Here is a 24,146-nt window from a genome sequence, read left to right on the forward strand (position 1 = left end):
CAAGAGCTGGTTTTCATTCTCTGAGTTTTTTTTTTTTAATACCATCCTATTCTTGTTTCATTGATGTAATATCTTTCCCCCCAAGGGATACTCATCATAGATTTCAAAAATTTCTTTTTCCTCCCTTAGTTTCTGTTTCCCTGCTCCACTCAGCACCTTTTTCTTTTACCTGTCTTCCATATTACAGGCTTTCCTTGACTGTATGGTGATCCTTGGCTGGCTCCATGGGTGGGGGAGGGAGGTGTACTGCACAGCTCAGAGCATGTGGTGGGACTTGTCTTGTGATGATTGGGTAGGGACCCAACAGTTTCCTTGCTGGAGCTTCAAATGTCACCATTTATAGGTCTTTTCAGTTGGTTGTTTTTCCCAGGGGAGAGCCATATGTTTCCCGTATCGGGGCTCAGAGTCAAGCTGAGTATTACTGGAGCCAACCCAGCAAGGAGGTTGAGGGTCCAGAGAGGGCTGAGGACCTTCCTTGTTGGTGGGTCCAGTTTGACCCCATCTTCCTGTTTCCTGCTCAGTGCCTGCCTCCCTCCTCCCAGGTGGCTGACATTTCCTGGTCCAGATTCTTTATAGTTCAGTTTCTTCAGATTGTAAACCTATTTGGCCAGGGTTGAGGGGAGGGAATTACACATCTGTGTGGTTTGATGAAGATGTTTGAGGACTCAAAATACTTTCAGCTCTGTACTTTTTTTTTGTTTGTTTTTTTGATAAATTGCTACCTATGGGTCTGCTGGCTAAGTTTTTTGGCCGCACTTTGTGGCATGTAGGCTTTTAGTTCCCCAACCAAAGATCAAACCCACAATCCCTGCACTGGGAGCATTGAGTCTCAATCAGTGAACCACGAGGGAAGTCCCTCCACCTTGAATTCTTGGTGCTTCCTTTTCAGTCTTAACAAACCACACTTGATGCCGTCCACCTTCTTGTCAGTTTCCAAGTATTTCTTGCCATCCTTGCTATTCCCTCCTCTCTGTTCTCTCTTTTCTTAGTATTTTATGCTAAGAAGGGGTTATTTGCCATCTCTTTGGGATTGCAGGAAGAATTAGGTTCATTAGAAACTTCTTTGCCAGATTGTTAAAGAGGTCTATCACTCCCTCAAAAGCTAAGTCATTCTACTATGCTTATCAGGAGAGATTAGAGTGCCCTTACTTAGGGCTCTTTTTACATTGGAGAGTTTGATAAAAGTATGATTTTAAAAAGGATAAAAGTTGCCTTTAAGTTGTAGGATTGGATTAGATACTGTCTCAAGATACCTTCTCATTTTAGCATTCATTCATCCTATTTTCCATGTTTTTTGGAAAGATGTTAAAATTTAGTTTTATACTCATCAAAAAAAATAGCGAGTCTGAGTGCCACGACACTAAATATTGTAGAAGAAGATACTTTAATTGTTACAGACATGGTAGACTTTCTAGAATGATGGGAATGTCCTATACATTAATGAGGGTTTGAATTATGCAGATATGTATGCATTTGCTAAAACTCAAGTGATATCCCTTCATGTACGTCAAACAGAAAACCAAAACTGTAAACAAATATGAAATTCTAACTTAAATAAAGACACATATAAAAGAATATCAAGAGTATATAAAAGTAGTTCTGTAAATTGTGAAAGCTCATGAGTTTTACTGTATCATGCTATAAAAATAAAAATTTTTAATTACGGTAGGAAGTGGAAATACACTTATCCTGAACACTGTGTCTACCCCTCCCTGCTCTTCTCCTCCTTCGTTATCAAGCTTTGCTTACCGATGCTGGTGCCAAACTGGGCAGATCTATGAGAATGCTGGCAACCGTCTTATTTAATATCTAAAAATCAGAATACATGGCAAAAAATTCTTGGCATGTTTTAATTCTGTTATTTCATGAGTGCCTCCGGATATGTCTACTCTCCTGGAAGCTGACTTTACTTTCATTTTAGTCAGTTGAGATGAACGTCCAGTTTCTTGGTTATAAAATTCAGCTGAAGTTTTAGACCTTGAAGGATGAGCCAGGTGACTCATCAGCTGAATAGGAAATATGCCAGAAAGAATGGAGAAGGATTAATAGTGTGGTCTCTCAAATTAGTCACTCCCTTTTAGACATCCTAATTTAGGTGTGGAACATCCTATTTTCAGAGTGCTTTGTAGCCTGAGTAATATTTTTCTAGATTACTCAGAGGTTGGTTAGGAGTAATTCTCTCATCTCACAGGAAGGAGAATACAGAGAAGTGGAGACCTAAGCAAGTGAATCTGTGTGTTAATCAGGATTAGAATTCCACATGTAGATTAGCCTCAGGAAAACGGGTGGCAGTGAGAACTACGGACTGTTACAGCGGTAATGGTGAAGAATACAAACCACACTGTAGGTTTAGTCTGGCAAGACTTTGCACTGACCCAAGATGGAAACTGTTCTGTTCCAGGTGAAAGAGAATCTGCTTTCATGCAAGATGCTATTGCATTGCAAACGAGATGAGCTTCGGAAGCTGTGGATTGAAGGAATTGAACATAAACATGTTCTGAACCTGCTGGATGAAATCGAGAATATCAAGCAAGTGCCTCAAAAGCTGGAACAGTGCATGGCCAGCAAGCACTATCTCAGTGCCACCGACATGCTGGTAAGAGCACAGCCCACACTCCTGGGTGTTTCTGCTCAGATAGAAGAGTGCTTCCTTCTGTTCCCTCTGAGTTCTGTCCCTCTCGAAGCACATGACAGGCTGCCCTCTGGGCATTCATGAGCCCTTGCAGGTGAAGCCTGCCTGGTTCTCTTCCTGGTTTCAATGTTTGCAGTGGTAGGCTATGGTTATTTACATCGTCTGCCTTGGGAACAATGGCAAGAAGTATGATGGTGAGAAACCAGGACCTGTCACGAATGGTGATGAGAGGTGTTAGTTGGAGTGTCAGAGGAAAATGATTAATGAACCCCATTTTGAAGAATGAAATCTGCATGAGAGAGAACTTTTGGAGATTTCTGAACTGTAGGTTGCACAAATTCTGTGAAAGAATGTTTAGTGTTTTGTTTTTGTTTTTTTTTTCCTTTAAGTTGATAAGAAACAAAATAATTTTCAGGGGAATAATTCCGGAAGTAACTTTGTCCAGCAGAAGTATGCCACAGACTAGCCTTTAGCCTGTATCTTCGTCCTCTCTGCTACTTTCTGAATTAGAAGTGAAAATTCAAGAGAGGGTTGCAGCTGGTGGTACACGTGGCTGAGAGTCAGGATAATGAATAAAAAATTAAAAAAAATACAAATCTTGCTTCCTAAAAACCTTAACCTTCCAGGGCCTGTGGCTCTGAACAGGAGCTGCTTATTCTACCTCCTCCTCCCACACCAACTCCCCTGTATCCTTCTAACAGTTGTCTGGGGATGACAGAAACTCTCAGAAGCAGATGGACTGTATTTGGATTTTCTTTTCCACGATAGGTGAAGGTCCCTTATCTTTGTTTCAGCAAATTAGATTGCCTGCAACTCTGGGAAGAAAAAAACCCAAAACACTGAGAGGAATTAGTGGGAGCAAAACAGGTTAAATCCTCTAAGTGGTTCTAATTCATTCTGACTTTCAAGAAGAATTTTGCTCGAAGTCTGTCTTAAGGTTTAAAGGAAACTTGATAACCAAGAGATGAGATGTGCCATGATATTCTCTCATATATTAAAACCTGGTTATGTGATAGTGAATTTCCACAGTGGAAGGAAGTTAATTATGGTCTTTTCTTCAGAGTGGCAAAATATCTTTATAGTATCTTTATAGTGTCATCTTCCTTAATAATGACTATATGGTGTCCAATAAAAAATTTACTTGCCTCTCAGCTTTACTGTTGGTTTATGTTAGGATGGCATGCGTGCAATGCAAGGCCAGCGCTTCAGTCACATTCAACTCTTTGTGACCCCATGGACTGTAGCCCGCCAGGCTCCTCTGTCCGTGAGATTCTCCGGGCAAGAACACTGGAGTGGGTTGCCATGTCCTCTTCTAGGGGATCTTCCTAATATAGGGATCGAACCCACGTCTCCTGTCTCTTCTGCATTGGCAGGTGGATTCTTTATCCACTGAGCCACCTGGGAAACTCAGGAAGGCATATATGTACTAAATATTCAAGACTCAGCAGTCAGAATGGATAAGCTTATATATACATATATATATTTGTGTAGCATATATACGTCTATTTGAACCATGATTTTTTGTACTGGGCCTGTTTTTAAGTTAGTGCCATATATTAAAAATAGGTTGTTAATGTTTATTTTGCTGTTACGTTCATTTTAGGATTTCAGATTTTAGGACTAGCCTTTATTCCTCAAGGGCTAATTTATTTAAGAGCTAATTAATGATACCATATATTTTTTTTGAACTTATTTTCTTAAGGACCTCATTAGATATTTCTGTAAATTCTGAGTTCTAAGTTGCAGAAATTCAGCTCTAGCTAGCTTAGGTAAGAGAATTGCTTTACCCATGTAGCCAGTCTGCTAAAAGAACAGGCATCTATGTTGAAGGCCATCTATATGGTCTTCCTGCATTAAAAAATTTTTTTTTCTATAGACTTTCTTCCACATGTGGGCAGAGTTTTGGTGTTTGGGGAAAAAGAAGGTTTGTAAGCTATTATGTTACAATTTCCAGCTTTGCAGAGGAAAATAATCTTCTAATTCAGAAATATGAGCGTAGGATCTATTGGTCACCTTGGATACTGTGATTGTCAGTTCTAAGTAAAACTATGTGATTGAGGGACATGGGAGACATGGGGAGTTGGTTAAGAAGAAAGGGCAGTCACCTCTAGAAAAGAGTGAAGGTGAGAGAATTCTCAGAAGTTCCTCTTTTTGTCTGTTTGTAGTTCTTCACTCTGGATACTAATTTTTTGTTAGATGGATTGTAAATATCTTTTCCCAGTTGGTAGTATCTTTTTGTTGATGGTGTCTTTTATTAAACAGTTTTAAAATTTAATTCAACAATGTTTTTCAGTCTTTTTTTCCTTTGTTATATGACTTCTTTTGAGAAATTTTTTTTTATCCCACTGTCACAAAGAGAATTTCTTATACTGTTGTCTTTAATCCACTTAAAATGTATATGGCATGAACTAGAGATCTGATTTTACCTTCAGTATAGCTGCTTGGCTCAAGCCATTTATTGAATTCATTTCCTGCTGGTATATAATTCTACCTTGGTCACATACCAAGTTTGCATATGTGCATGGGTCTGTTTCTGATCTCTCTATTTTGTTGGTCTTGTCTGTATCTGCACCAAAACCATGCTGTTTTAATTACTATAATTTTAAAATATATCTTGATAGCAGGTGAAGACATTCCCTCACTTTGCTATTCAGAACTATGCTATTCTTGACACATTTTATTTTTTAATTTTACTCTTTACACACTTATTGTTTATCTTCACACGTTTGTTATTTTACTCTTCCATAGGAATTTTAGTATCCGCTTGTCAGGTTCCATTAAAAGCATGAGAGGAACTTTTAAAAACACTTTTTGGCCATGCTCTGCAGCATGTGGGATTGTAGATCGCTACCAGGGATGGAACCCCGTGTCCCTTGCATAGGAAGTGTGGAAACTTAACTGCTGGACTGCCGGAGAAGTCCCAACATGATGACATTTTGATTAAATTTAGGAGAGTGTCTTCTTTGTAATATTGTCTTTCACAGTTGTAATGTTGTGAACAGGCTATCTCTCATTTATTAAAGTTTCAATTTATGTCCTTTATAATAATAATGCTTAGTAATGGACTCCTTCAGCGACACTACATGTATTTGTTAGTTGTACTTCTGATTGTCAGCTTCTGGTTGCTTTTTAAAGCAGTGGCTCTTACCATACATTTCTTTAAACCTAATCTTCATCCTTCCTACTTGGAAAATGATGATTTATTCTTTAAGACGTGGCTCAAATTTCATCGAGTTTCTGAATGCCCTAGGTGATTAGATACTTATCTTATTTTTTAAAAAATGAATTATTATATATTCATTGTAGTATTAATGCTTAACATGAGTAAATTTATTTCCATAAGCTGCGTGTATTTCACAGGAATATAGTTGCTTTTGTTTGTATGGTAGGTCGTTAAGGGCAAGGACTATGTCTTACCTATTTTTGTCTACCCTGTACTTAGCATAATGCACTTTACATAGAGTTCACTGATGATTAGCCAAATGGGTAGCTCTGTGGAAGACTGTCTTACCAATAAATAGAAAAGGGCACTTCCTTTCTACAAGCTCGGGTCTGACTTTTTCCCTCTGATTTGTGGCTTTTGTTAATCTTTTTGTTTTCTTAATGGCAAAGTTCTCTCGTTCCTAACCTTTCCTTTCTACAGTGTTTAAATGAACAACAAAAGCATAATTATAATACTAGCTAATATGTATTGAGCCCTCACTATGTGCTGGTACCATTTTAGACACTGAATTCTTACAATACTCTTATGAGAGAGAGGTTTCTGATGTCCTCTCCATTTTCCAGATAAGGTAGTTGCTTTGCATGACCTGGGGGGTTAGCATTTCCTAACATACAATGAAGATTTCATGGAGGTGGGATTTAAGATGTGCTTAAAAAGTTGGAAATATTCTTCAGTTTGCCTTTTGTATGTGAAAAAATGGTAAGGTCTATAATTGCTTTTTTATTGGACTTCATATGAGAAAATAATCACATTGCTTTTCCCCGTGGTTATGTGCTCTTAGAAGTAAAATCTACTTAAGGCATCTCAAGAGTCCAAATGAAAATCTTTGCTAAAAGACATCACAAGAAAGTGAAGGCAGGACAGTCTAGTCTTTCAAACCCCTCTGATTTCCTTGGATCTTTTTATCAAAAGATTTTGCATTTCCATTTTAAGGCAGGTGCAGATGCCCAATAATTTAATCCTTCCTCAGGTTAATAAATCCAGAGTAAATAAATCAGTGGTGACCCACAGATCGTGTCAGCTCCTGCAATTCCTGCTTCACCATCAGAGTGGGCTGATGGCTACAGATGCGGCTTCTAGATGGGATATTTATTTCTTTTGATATGATAACCCGAGTATTGCATAAAATAATTAAATTGTCATGACAGGGGATGTCTGCAAATAGGCCTGGCCTTTTGTTTCCTCTTTCAAGGTAAACAGCTGCTCTTAGCTTATGAAAAGCTAAAAGTGATCCAGCAAGAAGCCTGTATCCGTCATGTTGAAATCAGAGACTTGATTAATATTGTAGCCTGTAGCTTTGTGATATGTACGGTTTAAATTAGACCTCTGCAGTCATTGTGCCGGGTTGATGCAAGCACATTAATGACATAATTTCTGGTTGCTGCATCACATTTCTGCAGTCTGTCCTTTGTATTCCACTCACATTAATTGAAGTAATTTTGCCAGTGAAGCGTGTTTCAAACCTCTGCATTTAAATTGAAATTTTAATTCCCTTATTGTCTTGAAAAGACGGCTGAAGATGCCTTGTTACAGGTTTCATTATCACTCAAAACACTCCAGCTGCTGGTTCTAATGTACAATGACTGATTAATTCTGGGAAGAATTATTAATATAAGAATAGCAGCTTCTTTCCAGTGGCGTGAGCCAACCAGGAAGGTATTTCATGATAGTTAATATTTTTACAAACTATTTTTTTTTTTTTAAGGAGAGTTTTGGGTGGAAGTCTGCATCAAACTGAAATTGCACAGATGAGCTTTGAAAACCACTTACACAAGTTCTGATTTATCAACCTATAGAAGTCAATTCATAATTGCATTCAATCAGTGGAAACCAAGCCCGTGCGAGTAGTTTTGAAGCACTTTAGCTGACAGTCACAAGGCTTGTGACTAAAATAATTTTTTCATTTCTAAGGCTTCCTGAGATTGTAGAGATTTTGAATGTATCGTGATCATTTTGTCTTTTTTATTTATAACACCTTTTTAAAAAGAATCTATAGCTGTATAGCCAGATAGGGATTGTTAACGATAATTATAATAGCATATTTATGTTGGCTGCCTTCTTAGAGGTCCCAGAGTGCTTTGCTGAGAGAATGGTATGGTGGAATTATTTCACTTACCCTATGAAATTGTGCCCACATTTGGGATAAAGAGTAAAACAGCTACTTAATTGCATAGTTTTCAAAGATCCTATGATAAAAATAACTCTATTTGTCATATTTTTAGTTTTCAAGATCCTTTGCAATTGTTGGATAACATTCAAGGCTGTGAATGTGAGCATGGGGCTTCCTGGGGGTCAGGTGGACCTGGGCTTGAATCCCAGCTTTGACTTTTACTAGCTGACTGCCTTGGGGCTAATTATTTAATTTGGCTTAGCTGAAAGTTGGAATTGAGAATAATTGAATGCCCTCAGGGTTGTTGAAAGGATTAAATGAAATATTAAGCTATTGGACTTCCCTGGCGGTTCAGTGGTTAAGACTTCACCTTCCCCTGCAGGCAGTGTGGGTTCGATCCCTGATGAGGGAGCCAAGATCCTACATGCCTCATGGCCAAAAAAAACAGAACAAAAACAACAGAAATAGTAAGCTATGTATGTAAAGTACACCAAGTATCCATAGTAAGACCTTAGAAATGCTGTTTGTAATTAATTTGTTTACTGATACTGTAAGAAAGGATGTGGTGATCGCTACCATGTTAGACAGTCAAAAACCAGTCTGAGGTGGACTCGTTTTGAGCTAAGAGTTGAAGTGGGACTAAGTTAGGCAATTCTGATTCCTTTTCTTCTTGCCCCGAGTGAAAGACCACTCCACATTTTATATGGTCAAGGAATCCCTGCAGGCAGAGAGAGAATTTTTCTCAGAACACACATCTTTTCTGCTCTAACACATGCATGGTTGGATGACCAAGACCTCAAAGTTCTAGACCATGTTTTCAGGATCTTATGTGAACAAATTCCAGATTGTGTTATCAGTCACCTCTTAAGCCTACATCAAGAATATGCTCAATGGGTACCCACTGACTGTCCAGTGGTAAACAGTGTAATTTGTTGGTAAGCTACCCAGGATCAGTTTGTTGCAAAATCTAGTCTTAGGTGACCAGGTGTGTTAATCTGTTGGGTATTGTAGTCAGATGTAGGCCAGTTCACTTTCAGAGGATGCGTATCAAAAGTATTGACTTCCGTTGACTTTAGTATTAGAGTTGTTGTTCTTTCTGTCACTGCTTAGATGGCAGGACCAGTGGGCCAGTGAAGTTGGTCCCGTTGGTGCCAGTAAACCTGTGTCATTAGCAAATAACTCTCTTCTCATTTTATGGATAGGCAAGGGGTGATCATGCTTCCATTATAAAATAATGTACAAGTAAGACACAAGGGGCCAAAATGCATATCCCCTTACGTGGCTTGAAAGTTTCTGAGATCTCACAGGACTGTTTTTTTCTCTCCTGAGTCTACAAGTGGTATTGAGATGAAAGCACTATGGCTATCAGGAGCTGAAACATTCTAGAGAACTTACTGGATGTAACGTGAAGTGGTTCAGTGCCTGCAAAATGTTTCAGTATCCCATATAGATTTCTGTACAACATGATAAAAACAAATGTATCCGTGGTCAATAATGAAATAGCCACCATTAAAACCCATCTGTTCCTAGTGTAGAATATTGATCTTAAAAACTCATGCCAAGATTCTATACTAATAATTGATCAGCAAAGAATTTGGCACGTGTTTTGATAGATGGACAAACGAATATGACAATCCCGTTGTTGGTACGTGGATCTGTGAAGGTGACCTTAACCTTGAAGGAGCTTACATGCTAGTAGAAAGAGACAGATGATGAGGAAGTAAACAGCATCTCATATCATGATCGGTACCACCAGAGTTCCAGGAATCCAGGGGCTGGGAGTGGGGAAGTATGGTTTGCTATTAATATTTTAATAGGCCGGTCAGCCGTAGCTGCTTTCAGCTCTCTTTGGGAACCCTGAATTGAAACACCTACATCTAATTTTCTTGGCAAAAAGATTAAGGAAAAGCTAAAAATAAAGTTAGTAAATGAATAACCTTGGTTTTTGGATCCCTAATTAAGTAAGTAGTTTTACTGTGGCAGCAGCATTTTTCTCCTGGAAAGTAAAAGTACAGGCTTTGTAGTAACTATTTTTCTCACTCATTGACCTTTTAATTTATTTTATTTTTTATTTTTTATTGGAGTATAACTGCTTGAGTGTATTTTGATGGTTTATGCTCTGCAACAATGTGAATCAGCTCTATGCATGTATCCCTTCCGTCTTGAGCCTCCCGTGTCCCCCTCTCCCACCCCCATCCCGCCCATCTAGGTGATGACTGAGCGCTGGGCTCAGCTCCCTGTGCTATATGCAGCTGTTTCCCACTAGCTGTCTACTTCACACGTGGTAGTGTATATATGTATATTTCAGTCCTACTCTCTCCAGTTGTCTCACTCTCCCCTTCTGCCCCGTTGTACACATGTTCGTTCTTCACAGCTGCGTCTCTGTTCCTGCCCTGCAAATAGCCTGTACCATGTTTCTAGAGCCTATATGTATGTGTGAATATGCAATATTTGGTTTTCTCTTTCTGACTTCCCTCTGTATGACAGACTCTGGGTCCATCCACATCACTGCAAATGACCCAATTTTGTTCCTTTCTGTTACTTAATATTCCATTGTGTGTGTGTGTGTGGGGGGGTGGGTATTTACCCCTGCCCTTTTAATTTATGTTTGATTTTGAAGGCTGGGGTTTTTAAAAGCCACACTGTTTGATAGGCACTGGCTTATTGTAGTAGCTTCCCTTTTCTTTTGCTTTGCTTTTTGTATCTGCTTTTAATTTGCCTCTTTTAAAGCACATAGAAACTGTGTGTTGTTTCACTAAACCTCATCACGTTCAGCAGTTTTCAATTGGCTCACTTGGCTGTAGGGCAGTGGTTCCCAAACTCTGTACATCAGGGAATCCTTTAGGAACCCTAAAGCCCAGGTTGCACCCTAGGCTTGAAATCTCTGGGGATGGGACAGTAACTTCTGTAATTGTTGGCATTCTCCAAGTGATTCCAATGTTTGGACAGGTTTGGAACCAGTGATGTGGTTTATAGCCTATGCTGTAAAACAGACCAAAACCAATTGTCCTTGACTTCATTTAACACTTGCTCTAAGTAGTAGCTGGAAATAAAATATTTGTGTTAAGACAGACATCACGTGGCAATATTCATGTGTATGTAGACATGTTGAAGGTTGACTAAAAGTTACTTGTTGCTTTCCTCTAGTGCAGCTTTCAGATAGAGCTGATGCGTATCAGGCTCTTATTCTGATTTTGTAGCCTGATTATTTGGTCAATGTGAGTTTTGTTTACTGGGTAGATTAGACGCTCTCCAGAGTTGAGCTGACTTGGAACTTTTTAGAGCTGTCATTTTGGTGCTCTGACTTCTGTATCTTTACTGTGCGTTCTTTCTTATCTGACTTATTGCTGGGATTTAATGGATTGAAATTGGGGCCCACATTTATTGACAGGTGGTGGCTATGTCCAGCATGGTATATAGTAAAACCAAAAATGGGTTGAAAAGCCAGAACTTCTTAATTCTAGTCCTGACCCAACAATTTATCAGTTTTGTGAGGTTAGACAAACGCATTGCTTGCTTTCTTCCAGTATCCTCTTCTGTAGAGGAATACTTAACCTGTCTATATTATAAAGTGGTGGTGAGAATAAAAATGAAATTTTGTACATGTGAAGTACTTTGTGAAATGGAAGGCAATATACAAATCTGTGGTGTAGGGAGCATGATTGTTATCACTATCACACAAAAGAAAGTGAAAGTGAAGTCGCTCAGTTGTGTCCTTGTGACCCCATAGACGGTAGCCTACCAGGCTCCCCCGTCCATGGGATTTTCCAGGCAAGAGTGCTGGAGTGGATTGCTATTTCCTTCTCAGGGGATCTTCCCGACCCAGGAATCGAACCCGGGTCTCCCACATTGCAGGCAGACGCTTTACCGTCTGAGCCACCAGGGAAGCCCACTATCACACAAGGCTGGGTGAAAAGAAAAAGTTGTAGTCCCAGGCTTGTCCTGTTAAGCAGCATTTCTCTCCTGGTACTGCCGTTACTGATGCATACCTGTTATAAGCAGATGAACTGTAATTGTACACGCTTATGTGTATGCACTTCAGGTCTGTAGGAGGAGTGATCTCAGTCAAGAATAACACAAAAGTGCTTTGCTGTCTTTGTCTGTAGGGACTTGTTGGAGCAGGATTTTGATGGGTAAGTCTGTGGCTAGCTGGGGACCCTGTGCGTGTGTCAATGGTGGCAGATGGCAGTGCTTGTCGTCTTTGGGATCCCTCTCTCAACCTGATGGTGGCCTGAGAATGCTGATTGGCAGTTTTGGTTGGCTTTGACAAGATAGGGGGAACTTGCCAAGGAAGTCTATTTTCCCTGAGATTCATCCCAATACCAATTACTTATGGTTGCCTACCTCCATTTTTTAAAAACACATTCACCTGTAGTTTATTTTGGTTTTTCTCAATAGAAAAGCACATCATCACATCTGCAAACAATAGGATTTTTGCTTTAGCCCCAAACTTCCGATTTCTTACAACTTTTTGTTCTCACATATTGGCTAAAACAGCCGTTGTTGTTGCTTAGTCACTAAGTCGGGCCTGACCCTTTGTGATCCCATGCACTGTAGCATGCCAGGTTCCTCTGTCCTCCACTTTCTCCCAGAGTTTGCGCAGATTCATGTCCATTGAGGTGGTGATGCCATCCAGCCATCTTATCATCTGCCGCCCCCTTCTCCATTTACTCTCTATCTTTCCCAGCATCAAGGTCTTTTCCAGTGAGTTGACTCTTTGCATCAGGTGGCCAAAGTGTTGGAGCTTGAGGTTCAGCATCAGTCCTTCTAATAAATATTCAGGGATGATTTCCTTTAGGATTGACTGGTTGATCTCACTGCTGTCCAAGGGACTCTCAGAAGTCTTCTCCAGCACCAGAATACAAAAGCATCAATTCTTCAGTGCTCAGCCTTCATGCTAAAAGATGGTGCTGTGAAAGTGCTGCACTCAGTATGCCAGCAAATTTGGAAAACTCAGCAGTGGCCATGGGACTGGAAAAGGTCAGTTTTCATTCCAATCCCAAAGAAAGGCAATGCCAAAGAATGCTCAAACTGCCGCACAGTTGCACTCACCTCACACGCTAGTAAAGTAATGCTCAAAATTCTCCAAGCCAGGCTTCAGCAATACGTGAACAGTGAACTTCTGGATGTTCAAGCTGGATTTAGAAAAGGCAGAGGAACCAGAGATCAAATTGCCAACATCCACTGGATCATTGAAAAAGCAAGAGTGTTCCAGGAAAACATCTATTTCTGCTTTATTGACTATGCCAAAGCCTTTGACTGTGTGGATCACCACAAACTGTGGCAAATTCTGAAAGAGATGGGCATACCAAACCACCTCACCTGCCTCCTGAGAAATCTGTGTGCAGGTCAAGAAGCAACAGTTAGAACTGGACATGGAACAACAGACTGGTTCCAAATCAGGAAAGGAGTACGTCAAGGCTGTATATTGTCACCCGGCTTATTTAACTTATATGCAGGGTACATCATGAGAAATGCTGGGCTGGATGAAGCACAAGCTGGAATCAAGATTGCCGGGAGAAATATCAATAACCTTAGATATACAGATGACACATATGCAGAAAGCAAAGAAGAACTAAAGAGCCTCTTGATGAAAGTGAAAGAGGAGAGTGAAAAAGTTGGCTTAAAACTCCACATCCAGAAAACAAAGATCATGGCATCCAGTCCCATCACTTCATGGCAAGTAGATGGAGAAACAGTGAAAACAGTGGCAGACTTTATTTTTTTGGTCTCCAAAATCACTGCAGATGGTGACTTCAGCCATGAAGATGCTTACTCCTTGGAAGAAAAGTTACGACCAACCTAGACAGCATATTAAAAACCAGAGACATTGCTTTGTCGACAAAGGTCCGTCTAGTCAAGGCTATGGTTTTTCCAGTGGTCATGTATGGATGTGAGAGTTGGACTGTGAAGAAAGCTGAGCGCCGAAGAATTGATGCTTTTGAACTGTGGTGTTGGAGAAGACTCTTGAGAGTCCCTTGGCCTGCAAGGAGATCCAGCTAGTCCATCCTAAAGGAGATCAGTCCTGGGTGTTCATTGGAAGGATTGATGCTGAAGCTGAAACTCTAATACTTTGGCTACCTGATGTGAAGAGCTAACTCATTTGAAAAGACCCTGATGCTGGGAAAGATTGAGGGCAGGAGGAGAAGGGGACGACAGAGGATGAGATGGTTGGATGGCATCACCGACTCAATGGACATGAATTTGAGTGAACTCCGGGAGTTGGTGATGGACAGGGAGGCCTGGTGTGCCGCAGTGCATGGGGTGGCAAAGATTCGGACACGACTGAGCTGACAGCCTTTTTTATGTTACAGCTCTCGCATCCATACACGACTACTGGAAAAACCATAGCTTTGACCATACCGACCTTTGTCAGCAAAATGATTGTCTTTGCTTTTTAATATGCTGTCTAGATTTGTCAGTCACTGTCTACAGTGATTTCTGCTTCACCCCAAATTCTATCTCCAAATCTTGATTTGGCACCTGTGTGTGGAGAGCCTAAACTTTGGTTAACAATGAGAACTGAAGATTAACAGATCATAAGATTAGGAAGAAAGAAGGATTTTTTTTTGGAGGGGGGGGCTTTTCCATAAACAATTACAATCCTTATCTTACAAGATCTTAGGTATAGTTTAATTTCATTAGGAAAGTGATTGTTGACAGAGCTCTTAAAAGTCCATTTAGAAAAAAATAAGGCTCTAAATATGGCATTATGCATCAGAAGCCTGAAATAACTTTGGACTTGAAATTCTACTTCTTGAATGTTAAGTAAAGAATTCAGAATTTTAATTGTGAGGTGTTCCAAAATATATATATACAAGGATAATTATCACAATAAGATTTATGGAAGTAAAAATAATTAGCAATTACTTAGGAGGGAGTTGGTTTAAGTCATTTATGGAATATTCATATTATGGACTAGTATGAAAACACTAAAAATCATGTTTGGTGATGGGTGGATATTCCCAGTATATTGCCAAGTGGGGAAAAAACATATTGGAAAGTAACTGTATTTTTGTAAGAACTTTGTGTGGAAAAATAATTGGTGTCAGGTTAAAATTTATAACTTTATCTGACTGGATATGGATCTTTCCTGTTTGGTTTTTCTGTTTTTCAGGTTTTTTTGATTGTGCATCTATTACTTTTGTAATTTTAAAGAAGAATAAAGATAAAGAATAGATATTTGGGCCCCACCTTTCTTTTTTTTAATCTGTAAAATTGGAGCGGGGCCTCAATCTTAACAATTTTTAAAGGCCTCTTAAAATAGAAAATTCTTGCTGCTACTGCTAAGTCGCTTCAGTCGTGTCCAACTCTTTGCGACCCCATAGACTGCAGCCCACCAGGCCCCACTGTCCCTGGGATTCTCCAGGCAAGAATACTGGAGTGGGTTGCCATTTCCTCCTCCAGTGCATGAAAGTGAAAAGTGAAAGTGAAGTCGCTCAGTCATGCCCAACTCTTAGCGACCCCATGGACTGCAGCCTACCAGTCTCCTCCATCCATGGGATTTTCCAGGCAAGAGTACTGGAGTGGGGTGCCATTGCCTTCTCCGAGAAAATTCTTAACCTTTCATTTTTCAGATGCTGTCATTCTGTGCTAATGGGATGGGTATCTTAGAAGACCTGGTTCCCAGTCTTTACAAGAGGAAAAAAAAAGATTGGCTTTAATAAAATATAAGAATTAGATGTGGTAGAATGCTCTAATGTTTAAGAAAAAGCAAAAATAAGGGAGGACCTTCAGGAAAGGTTAAACATACTTTTAAAGACTGGTGTGCTTTTATTTGGCTTCCCTGGTGGCTGACAGTAAAGAATTCCCCTGCACTGCGGGAGACCTGGGTTCAGTCCCTTGGTAGGGAAGATTCCGTGGAGGAGGGCATGGCAACCCACTCCAGTATTCTTGCTTGGAGAATCCCCATGGACAAAGGAGCCTAGGGTTGCAGAGTCAGACATGACTGAGCAATTAAGCACAGTGCATCCTTCTATTTATTTATTTATTATTTAGCTGTGCAGTCTTAGTTGCCACGTGCAGGATCCTTAGTCGTGGCCTGCAAACTCTTAGTTGTGGCCTGTGGGGTCTAGTTCCCTCCCTGACTAGGGATCAAACCTGGGCCCTCTGCATTGGGAGTGCAAAGTTTTAGCCACTGAACCACTAGGGGAAGTGCCTCTGTATGCTCTTAGAACAAGCCAGTGTTTCATGGCAGTCATAGGATGACTAAGATCATGACATCCGGCCCCATCCCTTCTGGGCAAATAGAAAGGGAAAAAGTGGAAACAATGACAGATTTTGTTTTCTTGGGCTCCAGAATCACTCCTGCTGGTGACTGCAGCCATGAAATTAAAAGATGCTTGGTCTTTGGAAGGAAAGCTATGACAAACCTAGAGAGCATATTAAAAAGCAGAGTCATCACTTTCCTGTCAAAGGACTGTCCAGTCAAAGCTATGGTTTTCCAGTAGTCACGTAAGGATGTGAGAGTTGGACCATAAAGAACGCTGAGTGCCAAAGAATTAATGCTTTTGAGTTGTGCTTGAGAAGACTGTTGACAGTCCCTTGGACTGCAAAGAGATCAAACCAGTCCATCCTAAAGGAAATCAACCCTGAATATTCACTGGAAGGACTGATGTTGAAGCTCCAGCACTTTGGCCACCTGATGTGAAGAGCCGACTCACTGGAAAAGACCCTCATGCTGGGAAAGATTGAAGGCCAAAGGAGAAGAGGGTGGTAGAGGATGAGATGGTTAGACAGCATCACCGGCTTAGTGGACATGAATTTGAGCAAACTCTGGGAAATAGTGAAGGATAGGGAAGCTTGGCATGCTAGTCTATGGGTTCACAAAGAATTGGACAACTTAGTGACTGATAAACAGCAGACAGGATGAGATCTTTCATGAAGCTGGAAGGTACATTTGATCTCTTTTGAATTTTGTTTTCTAAGGTCTATTTGAAGATTCTTTACAGGAGAAATTCACAAGAAAAAGGCCTTTTCTTTGATTTTATAGGTCCTCCTCCCTTCTTCACTTATCAATAACTTCATCTCATTTGCTTTATCCTGTAAATTCCATTATCTCCCCAGCAGTCTATTGCATTAAGCCTTTAGTACCTAATATGGCCTCATTTACATTGACACGTGCTTGACCTCAGCCCCTGTCCTCTCTTTGTTAATGCGCTGACAAGCACTGATATTTCTCTGGAGCATTATCATTTGGCTGTTAGCTCAGCTAATAACAGCCCTTCATTTGAACTGATGAAAGTTTATTAAATAAAAACATGCAATAGCCCTGGCAGTAATGAAGGGAGAGCGGAAGTAGCCAGCACCCTGTTCGTAGTGGTGAGAGCCTGCTGAGTCTGCGTTATATGTATCGGGTTTCCTGAGGGAAAAGAAGGGGCACTTGAATGGGGCTGATCAATAGTATTAATATGTTAGCGGACTGACTTTAAGAATGGGCTTTTTCTGTGGCCTGATTTGATCGTTGTTGATTGGCTATAAGCAGGGGAGTTAGTGGGGAGAAAACATGTGTTCTTGCTCCAGGCACTCAGCCTTGCCCTTTGCAGCTTTCTTGGGAAGTCCGTCTTAAGTACCAAACTGCCAATTAGCCCTAAGGCCTTCAGTCAGAGGCCAGACTGAACCCTGGGGAGCTGAACCCCTCTCAGGAGTCTCCAGTGAAGCTGGGATCAGGGATTCTGGTTTTCCGCTGAATTCCTAAGACCCCCTGAAACCGCCACAGTAGCCTGAGCCCTTTATTCTCCCTTGTATGTCCTATACTTTTGTGTGCAGAGCGTGCTAAGTGCTCAGTCGCTTCAGTCATGACCGACACTTTGCGACCCCTGGACTGCAGCCCACCAGGCGCCTCTGTCCATGGGATTCTCCAGGCAAGAATACTGAGAGGGTTGCCATTTCCTTCTCCAGGGGATCTTCCAGACTCAGGGATCAAATATGCATTTCTTACATCTGCATTGGCAAGCGGACTCTTTACCACTAGTGCCACCTGGGAAGCAAGTCTAAGCCGTCCTCTCCTTAGGCCCTGTGTGGTGGTTGGTGTTGTGCTTTAAACACAAATGAGCAGATGACGTTTATACCTAAAAAGTGTAAATTCTATTATCGTTTATATTTAACAGGTAAGATTTTTGTGAACAGAATCCTTTGGGATCACATACTTCTCTGTTTTCTGTCCTATAGGTATAATACGATACTATATTCTGCAAGTAAAATTGTCCCTAGTTCCTCTGTGCGGCTAAATATCTATTAGGACTATAAGGACTGCAACATTCTACAAACAGTTCAGTGCTTTCCTGGGTGCATCAAGGCTTTCAGACTGGCTCCTTAATCTATTAGATTGAACCATATGAAACAGCCAATATTTGATCATTTTTGACTGGTAAAAACAGTAGTTCCATATGGTTCAAATTTCAAACTAAGACATGAAGTCCTGGTGACTCTTATTTATTTATTTAATGTGTGCTTGGTTTCTTTTACCAGTTTCTGTCTGATAAAATCTCTACTTTGGGAAATATGGTACAGCTAAATGGGAATATTTGGTAAATGAATGGTGAGAAACATCTCTGCTTGTGTTGAGGTGGGTGTGAAGCATATTTCATCCACACTAAGACTTCTTGGGTCCATCTGGGATCCCATAAGCCCATGGGGAATTCAGGGTGGAGGACTCTTGAGGAACAGGGCTTGAAGACACCAGTTTGCCTTCCCACAGTTCAGGGGCCCAGTGGTGCAGACTGGTGACCTGGGTACTGAGTAAATCTTGGGTCCCAAGGCATGTTTCTTTTGTTCATAGCCAGAGATTTTTGGTGTCAGTTGAGACTGTTTAGACTTGTATCTTATATACTTGTGGGCAGGGACAAAATCAATTCTCTGGAATAGTCTAATTTTATATCTTACTATTACATCTGTAAGTTGGGCCACAGTAACATTTTCAGAATGGTTATATTGTTTAACTAGAAAAATGCTTCCGTAAGGAAGACTTACTGACCTATTGGAAAGTGATAGAACATTTTGGAACCATGTAATTGTCAGAGTCCTGAAGGAAATACTTCTTTTGGACTCAACAGTGGCAACACATTTGTCTCTTTTAGGTAACACTGTTGTCAAAATAAGCATTTTTATTAGCTAGCAGATGGTTTAGTTATCAGGTTGGATTCTTTGGCTTGTATTTAAAAGGCTTTTCTTTTTGTTGTTGTTGGTTTGTTTGCTTTTGTTGTTTGGCTTGAACCTTAGTTCTGTTTAGAAAGTTGCTATTGTCATTCATTTTTGTGTATCTCACTTCTCCCAACCAGAAAAATAAATATCAGTGGTTTCTTTCTCAGTCTTTGTTTTCAGTGAAGCAGATGTTTGAGAATGGCCAACTCTGGTGTTTCTCAAAGACATGTCCATTGGTTCATGTTAAGCACAAAACTAGATCTTTTTACCTAATCAGCTTGAGTCAGGCTGGTAGAAAACACTTAACCATGAAATAATTATTTCTAATTTAAACTAAAATGCAATTGAGAAATAGTTATCTGGGAAAGAACATTTAAGGGCACTGTAGTTCTCAGTACGAAGATTTCCTTTGTTGTAGATTCATCTCTCAACTCAAGCAAATTTTTTTTTGGAAAACACCAGACAGTTCTTGATTGTGTACAGTTTTTCTGTTGTGTTAGCCACTCAGTCGCGTCTGACTCTTTGTGACCCCATGGACTGCAAACCGCCAGGCTCCTCTGTCCATGGGGTTCTCCAGGCAAGAATACTGGAGTGGGTTGCCGTTTCCTTCTCCAAGTTTAACTGTACCTTTGACCTATTTCTTGAGTTATGGAAATATTTTTCAGAACTTATTTTCCTAAGTGGATTTTTTTTCCCTTCAGCTGTTAATTTTGTATTGGGGTATAGCCGATCAACAGTGTTATGGTAGTTTCAGGTGAGTAGCGAACGGGCCCAGCCGTGTTTAAACATGTATCCGTTCTCCCCCAAACTCCTCTCCTATCCAGGTTGCCACATAACATGGAGCAGAGTTCATGTGCTGTACGGTAGGTCCTCATTGGTCTAAATGGATAAGTTCTTAATAGTGAAACATACTGCCCTGTTCTATATCATGTGTTAAAACATTTTGTTGATGTTTGCTTACGTTCATAGTCCTAAAAGAAATATTTCTTTTCAACTCCAAAATAGATTTATCTGTATGAGTAGTTTCTCACTCTGGTGAGTTAGAACATTACTGTTCTTATTTTATTATTATAGGTGCTCTCTGAAAAAAATTCCCTGTTGATATCTATCTCTTTCCTATGCCTTCCCCATACTGATTTATTTCTGAAACTATGTGTAAGAAAGCTTCCAAATAACATCTGGTTGGTTCATTATTTAGTAATCTGTCTTCTAAGACGTGGTGTGGTGTACCTGAGAGGTCATGGTGGAGATCATTTGGTACATAAATTCATGGTATGATATCTGTGAGATAAATAGACAGCATTTTCCAGTGAACTATTCGACTGTATGTTGTCTGTTTTACTTTTCACCTGCTGTGTCTTGTCCTATAATTTTAATATATATTTGTGACATTATTCAGTGTTGTATGTCACACTTTTGAATCGAATTTTGATTATTTCTCAAAGAGTGAACCTGTTGCTGTCCACTGGAATTCATCTGCATCTCCTGAATTTCTGTTGAGGTTTCATCAACCTGTTGTTTAAAAAGTGCTCTGTGATCACTAAATTTAGAAAATGTGGAATAATTTATAAAATGACCACTTCCCATACATGAAAAAAAATCCTTTAGTGATATTTTTTCATCAGTAGTTACACACATTTCTAACTGTGTGTGTTGCTCAGTCATGTCCAACTCTTTGTGACCCCCATAGGCGGTAGCCCGTCAGGCTTCTCTGCCCATGCTATTTCCCAGGCAAAAATACTGGAGTGGGTTGCCATTTCTTCCTCCAGGGGATCTTCCTGATTCAGGGATCAAACCTGCAGCTTCTGCATTGGCAGATGGATTCTTTACCACGGAGCCATTTTGAGAAAGCCCTATAGATGGATATTTAAGGATTTCTCTTCTAGTAAAGGCTGAATGTTAGGAAATACCTAAAAATCCGACCCCTCAGTATAACAGCATTAAAAGTGGTGGTTGGATTCACTGCTGCCTACAAAGTTTTGCTTATGCATAAGCTTTATGGTACAAGTTACTTAAAACCACAGAAGATAAATGTCAGGTTTCTAAACTGATGTTCTAGAGATCAAATATATGCGTTTACAACTATTTTGTTCAAATTGTTTTGAGTACCTAGGAAGGTTAGAGTCGGGGAAGACACTGGCTTTGCTTAGCTTCCATAATTATAGCTTTATAAATAGACTTTTCATTTGTGAAGGCCAGGAAATAAAGCACTGTGTCTTCGTACATAAATAGAGGTTATTCGTGGTAAGGTTTTCAAATCTTTGAAGTTCTGAGACTATTTTTGATTCTATGTTAATTGTACTTGTATTTTGGGTCAAGAAAACATATTCAGAAAATTTGTAGTCTGTATGGTTAATAATAGTTCCATGATGGAAACAGCACTTTACTGCAAAGACTGCATTAAAACATGTTGGAAACACCCTCTGAGGTTGCTTTGTCCATGTGGTAAATAGGTTCTATTAAAAATAATTTGAGTGAGCACTCAGTATAGGCCAGGCACTGTGCTAAGTGCTTTAGCTATATTTAAGAAAAATTAAGCAGCTTTGAAAGTTAACATTGTCATATAGTTTTATACTTGGAACATGAGCTGTTTGGGTTAAAAAAAATCTTCATGCAGATTCTTACAAGCAAATTGAGTGTGGCTGTGCAGTGGGTGGTTTTTAAGCTTAAATATCTCAGCTGGATTTAATTACCTTGAGGGATAAGGCTACATGATGGGCCAGTGGTTTACCAAATTATTTTTCATTTTCTGGATCTTGATGTCACTAAAGGTTAATGCATCCTCTTTTCTCTGCTAGAGACCTGAGTTAAAAATCCATTTTGGAGCATAAGTATAAATGAATTTGTTGTTGTTTTTCCTCCTTGGGGACACTTTGGTCATTTCGTGAGGCAGGCAGTCTTTCCATCTGGAATTGCCCGCAGCTTGCACCAGGCACAGGGTCTCCATAGCAGGGGCTGTTGCAAGTCAGCGTGAACAGGAACTGGCAGGCTTCAGAGGGCAGAGCTGGCCCAGGGCTTGTCACTCTTTTATTCCCCGATTCTGTCTTGGTTAACTTAAGGAAACTTATTTGCTAGTGACATTTGATTATAGCACATCACAAAACAAGTGATGTATTTATGGCTAGGCCACTGCCTTTTCCTCCCTATCTTAGGCTGGTTTGTATTTGGCAGCCACAGAGTTTTCTATATTCGCTCTCCCTACTCCCCTAAATTGCTGTGTATGTTAGGATAGATCTGTGATCAACATTTTTGATCACTGATGTTTTATAACTTCTACTGTCTCTTGATTGCTTTTGTATAAATGCATGATTTTTAAGGTGCATGTTTATATCCATAATTACAGTTACCCTCAAGTAGTGCCCTTGGTTGGGTGCCCCAGGTGGCTCAGTGGTAAGAGAATCACTTGCCAGTGCAGGAGATGCAGGAGACGTGGGTTCGATCCCTGGGGTGGGAAGATCCTCTGGAGAAGGAAAAACCAACCTGCGCCAGTATTCTTGCCTGGGAGATCCCATGGACAGAGGAGCCTGGCAGACTACAGTCCTTGGGATTGCAAAGAGTTGGACATGACTGTGCGACTGAGCACGCACATGCATAGTGGTACTGGTTATTGCCTTTATCCGTATGAATGAGGACTATTTAGATGTGTAACCAAATCAGGGAATAGTCATTGAACATTAATTCCTTGAGGGAGCTTGGTAGTGCTCTTTTCTCTGTTTTCATTTGTAGTCATCTCTTTATTTTTATTATTACTACTACTAACTATCATTATTATTGTTAGTCTTGGTGTTTCTCTTTTCCTATACATATAAAAAGACAAATAAAATTTGATATATATGGATAAATGAGATTATATAATACATACTGTGTTTTTTTTCCTCCTTTGCACTTAGCACTTTGTTTTCCAAATTCCCTGAGTCCCTCATCTTCTCCATTTGTTGTATTGCTACACCATTTTTATACATCCAGTGCTTTTTGTCTTAAAATCTTCCAAATTGCACTTTACACCAAGAGAATCTCCCTCTTCATAATTTATCTTCTGTTCATCTTTCAAATCCCATTTCTTCTATCAAACTGAGTCAGTCCAAGGAGAGGTGAGAACTGCTATTGTTTGCTACTAGCTTTCATGTAAAACTGCCTTTCCCTCTGTGTGTATGTGAATATGAGAAAGAGCCAGAGAGACTTGAGCATGTGTAAATATGTGTGTAGACTTAAGCTAACCAAGCTCTGACTCATAATGGCCCTAAGAATTATTTAAAGAAATTGATATAGTGTGCTTTTACTGAGTCTTAATCTTAAAAGGTAAGTTTGACTAAAAGTTGGTCTAAATTATTAGTACATGGACTTCTTGTAAGGATATAAAAATAATTATTGGGAAGTCAGTTTATTTGTGTCCATTGATAGGCGGTGTGTGTGGGAATAAATAGCACATACAACGTTGAGGTGCTTGAGGTGCCTTCGTGTTTATCATGATTGTTTTCTTCAGCAATATCTGCTAAACCCTTCAAGAGCAGAACCAGGCTTATCCACATTTTACTCAGTCTTCTGTGTACTGATGAGGTTCTCACAAACTCTTTTGACAGTATCTTTGAAAAAATGAGAGTGAAAGTCGCTCAGTCGTGTCTGACTCTTTGCAACCCCGTGGACTATACAGTCCATGGAATTCTCCAGGCCAGAATACTGGAGCGGGTAGCCTTTCCCTTCTCCAGCGGATCTTCCCTACCCAGGGATTGAACCCAGGTCTCCCGCATGGCAGGTGGATTCTTTACCAGCTAAGCCAACAGCCTTTCATATTTATAATATTGTGGAGCTATTTTGTTGTCTGAATCGTTTTCTTCCGCCTCTCCAGGTGTCCGCAGTCGAGTCTTTGGAGGGCCCACTGCTCCAGGTGGAAGGACTGAGTGACCTTAGGCTGGAGCTGCACAGCAAGAAGATGAACCTCCACTTGGTTCTCATAGATGAGCTGCATCGGCACCTGTACATCAAATCCACTAGCCGAGTTGTGCAGCAGAACAAGGAAAAAGGGAGGATGAGGTTAGTCA

The 24,146-nt window shown here is 40.2% G+C and overlaps 1 protein-coding gene across 2 annotated transcripts in view; it reads left to right on the top strand.

Annotated features, from left to right (window-relative positions):
- Window positions 1-24,146, top strand: part of EXOC4 (exocyst complex component 4) — an 806,466-nt gene that overhangs the window by 31,860 nt on the left and 750,460 nt on the right. For both annotated transcript variants that reach the window (XM_070787321.1, XM_070787322.1), the window contains exons 3-4: window positions 2,402-2,596; window positions 23,954-24,138. In XM_070787321.1, coding sequence (XP_070643422.1) covers window positions 2,402-2,596; window positions 23,954-24,138 — 380 coding nt within the window. The remainder of the gene's footprint in view (window positions 1-2,401; window positions 2,597-23,953; window positions 24,139-24,146) is intronic.

The sequence above is a fragment of the Bos indicus genome, chromosome 4 (assembly GCF_029378745.1).
Source record: "Bos indicus isolate NIAB-ARS_2022 breed Sahiwal x Tharparkar chromosome 4, NIAB-ARS_B.indTharparkar_mat_pri_1.0, whole genome shotgun sequence".
NCBI lineage: Eukaryota > Metazoa > Chordata > Mammalia > Artiodactyla > Bovidae > Bos > Bos indicus.